Source organism: Grampus griseus (genome assembly GCF_964374135.1).
Source record: "Grampus griseus genome assembly, chromosome: 10".
In the NCBI taxonomy this organism is placed as follows: Eukaryota; Metazoa; Chordata; class Mammalia; order Artiodactyla; family Delphinidae; genus Grampus; species Grampus griseus.
Window position 1 is genome coordinate 24,184,304 of NC_139004.1, and position 2,768 is coordinate 24,187,071.

At 44.4% G+C, this 2,768-nt stretch overlaps 1 protein-coding gene across 1 annotated transcript; it reads left to right on the forward strand.

Moving 5' to 3' along the window:
- Positions 1-1,598: 1,598 nt before the first annotated feature.
- LOC309828213 (oocyte-expressed protein homolog) lies at positions 1,599-2,090 on the forward strand (the record flags this gene model as incomplete). The annotated part of the gene is made up of 1 exon (XM_082663478.1): positions 1,599-2,090. One exon carries the CDS (start codon positions 1,599-1,601, stop codon positions 2,088-2,090), a length of 492 nt encoding a protein of 163 aa, XP_082519604.1.
- Between the last annotated feature and the right edge of the window lie 678 nt (positions 2,091-2,768).

Genomic DNA, 2,768 nt, shown 5'->3' on the forward strand with positions numbered 1-2,768 from the left:
GGGAACATGTACCAGTGAAGAAGTTCACTGCGGTGGGGAGAGAGGTGTGTATATAAATAAATAAATGGGCAGGTGGGGCTCACAGTGGTTATACTAATTAAGAATAATAAGTAGGAATGTACTCTTATTCAGAGGATTCAATTGTTTAATCCATGGTAAAGCATTTGAAACATTGCCTGGCATATAAGAAACCCTCAAAAATGCCACCTTTCATTATTTATTACTAACCTGTTCCGAATCTTGTTCTCTCACTATCTCAGGGATTTTACTCTTGAATTTTCAGTTCTCTCCGTCTCTACTGGATCATTCCCGTTAGCATTCAAATATATTCTACAACCTCCATACATAAGCCTTCTCTCTCCCTTAGTAAAGATGAAGATGGAACCTTAAATTCAATGGTGAAAAGACAGATTTATATTATAAATGATTTGGAGAAAACAGGGAGCCATCTAAAAATAAAACCAAAGTTGTATCAGTACTTCCCACTTTACACCAGGAAAATCTCCTATTGGATCAAAGATCTCAGCTTAAATAATGAAACTATAAATATACTGTAAGAAATCATGAGAGAACTCTAATAAACTCAGAGTGGGAAAAGCCTGCTTAACTATGACACAAAACTCAAGGGCCATAAACAAAAAGATTTTTTTTTTTTTTTTTTTTTTGCCGCACCGCATGGCATGTGGGATCTTAGTTCCCTGACCAGGAATCAAACCTGCACCCCCTGCAGTGGAAGCGCGGAGTCAACCACTGGACCGCCAGGGAAGTCCCAAGATTTATAAATTTGACAATATAAAAATCAAACATTTCTGCAAGGCAAAAGCCACCTTAGGGCTTCCCTGGTGGCGCAGTGGTTGAGAGTCCGCCTGCCAATGCAGGGAACACGGGTTCGGGCCCCGGTCCGGGAGGATCCCACACGCCGCAGAGCGGCTGAGCCCGTGAGCCATGGCCGCTGAGCCTGCGCGTCCGGAGCCTGTGCTCCGCAATGGGAGAGGCCGCAAGAGTGAAAGGCCCACGTACCGCAAAAAAAAAAAAAAAAAAAAAAATCCACCATAAACAAATTCAAAAGACAAACAGCAAACTGGGAAAATAAATTCCAAAGATAAATAACAAACTGGGAAAACACATTTACATCGTTATATTGCAAACAAAGGGCTACTTTTCCTATAGCATGTATAAAGTGCTAAGAAAAAAACCCCATAACCTGGGGCTTCCCTGGTGTCGCAGTGGTTGAGAGTCCGCCTGCCGATACAGGGAACACGGGTTCGTACCCCGGTCCGGGAAGATTCCACATGCCGCGGAGCGGCTGGGCCTGTGAGCCATGGCCGCTGGGCCTGCGCGTCCGGAGCCTGTGCTCCGCAACGGGAGAGGCCACAACAGTGAGAGGCCCGTGTACCGAAAAAAAACCCCCAAAAACCAGTAACTCCCTTTTTTGAATGGACAACAATCCCCAAAAAAGGAAATACAAATACCTTTTAAACATAAAAAGATGTTCAATCTCACTCATAATGAAAGAATACAAATTATAATTATCCAGAGCTACCATTTTTCACTTACCAGATTAGCAAAGGTCAAAAGCTAGATAATACTCTGTGTTAATGAGGTTATGGGGAAAGAAAATCCCGCGAGAGCTGCTCGCCCCTGACCCGCGGGCTGCCGGTTCCAGCACAGCCAACTACGCGGGCGCTGCCGAGGCTCTGGGGGACGGGCTGCTGGGGTTTCCACTTCCGCCGCCACGGATTCGCTCCCGGCCGTGGTGGTTTCCTGTGCAGAAGCTGAGGAACCTGCTGGTGTTTTATTTGGAGGCGTGGCTGGCCGACTCGATCTTCGGCCCAGGCCAAGCCGTGGTTCCGGAAATGGAGTGGATGAGCCAGGCCCTGCTGACGGTGGACGCAGTTCACGCCGGGAAGTTGGTGGAAATCACCGTCTTCGGGCGGCCAGCTGTCCAGTGCCGGGTGAAGAGCGTGCTCCTGAGCCTGGCGCCGAGTCACCGGGAGCAGCGCGCCCGAGCTGAGAAGATGGAACAACTCGAGGAGTTCTTGAAGGCCCAGGCACCAGGCCCCCAGGTCCCCCAGCGTCCTGTTGCGTAAGTGTTGTCAGGAGCATGAGAACAGTTCTTCTGCTACTAAAGTTCAAGAGAAGCAAATATTCTTAAATCTATGCATTTATTTTTTTCCTGTATCTTGATGGATAGTGGTTTGATTATTTTGATGCTGATTATTATTTTGCTGATTAATTTACATTCCTATGAGCAATGGTTATTGCTCATAGGAATATAAATTCGTGCAACTATGAAGGAGAGTTTAGCATTATCATTCAAAATTATAACTTCATTCCTTTGATCCAGCAAATTCTTTCATTTATTTATTTGAATTTTATTTTTTTATACAGCAGGTTCTTATTAGTTATCTATTTTAAACATATTAGTGTATATACGTCAGCAAATTCTACTTAGAGAAATTTATCCTGCAAATTACACATACACACACACACACACACACACACACACTTCCAAAACAACACATATATAAGGTTATTCATTGCAACATTGTTTGTAAGTTAAATGCATTAGAAATAAGTGTGTCCTCCATCAAAAAGAGTTAAATAAACTTTGGTGCATTTGCACAAAGAAATAAGATACCAGCTTCTTCTCTGCCCAGCCTGTGAATGTCAGCTTTCCTCTACACTCAGTCCCAGGTCTTCATTCTCACTCTCAGTAGTGTCTCCCATGCCATGGCTTTAAATGTCTTCACAGAAAATAGCTCATT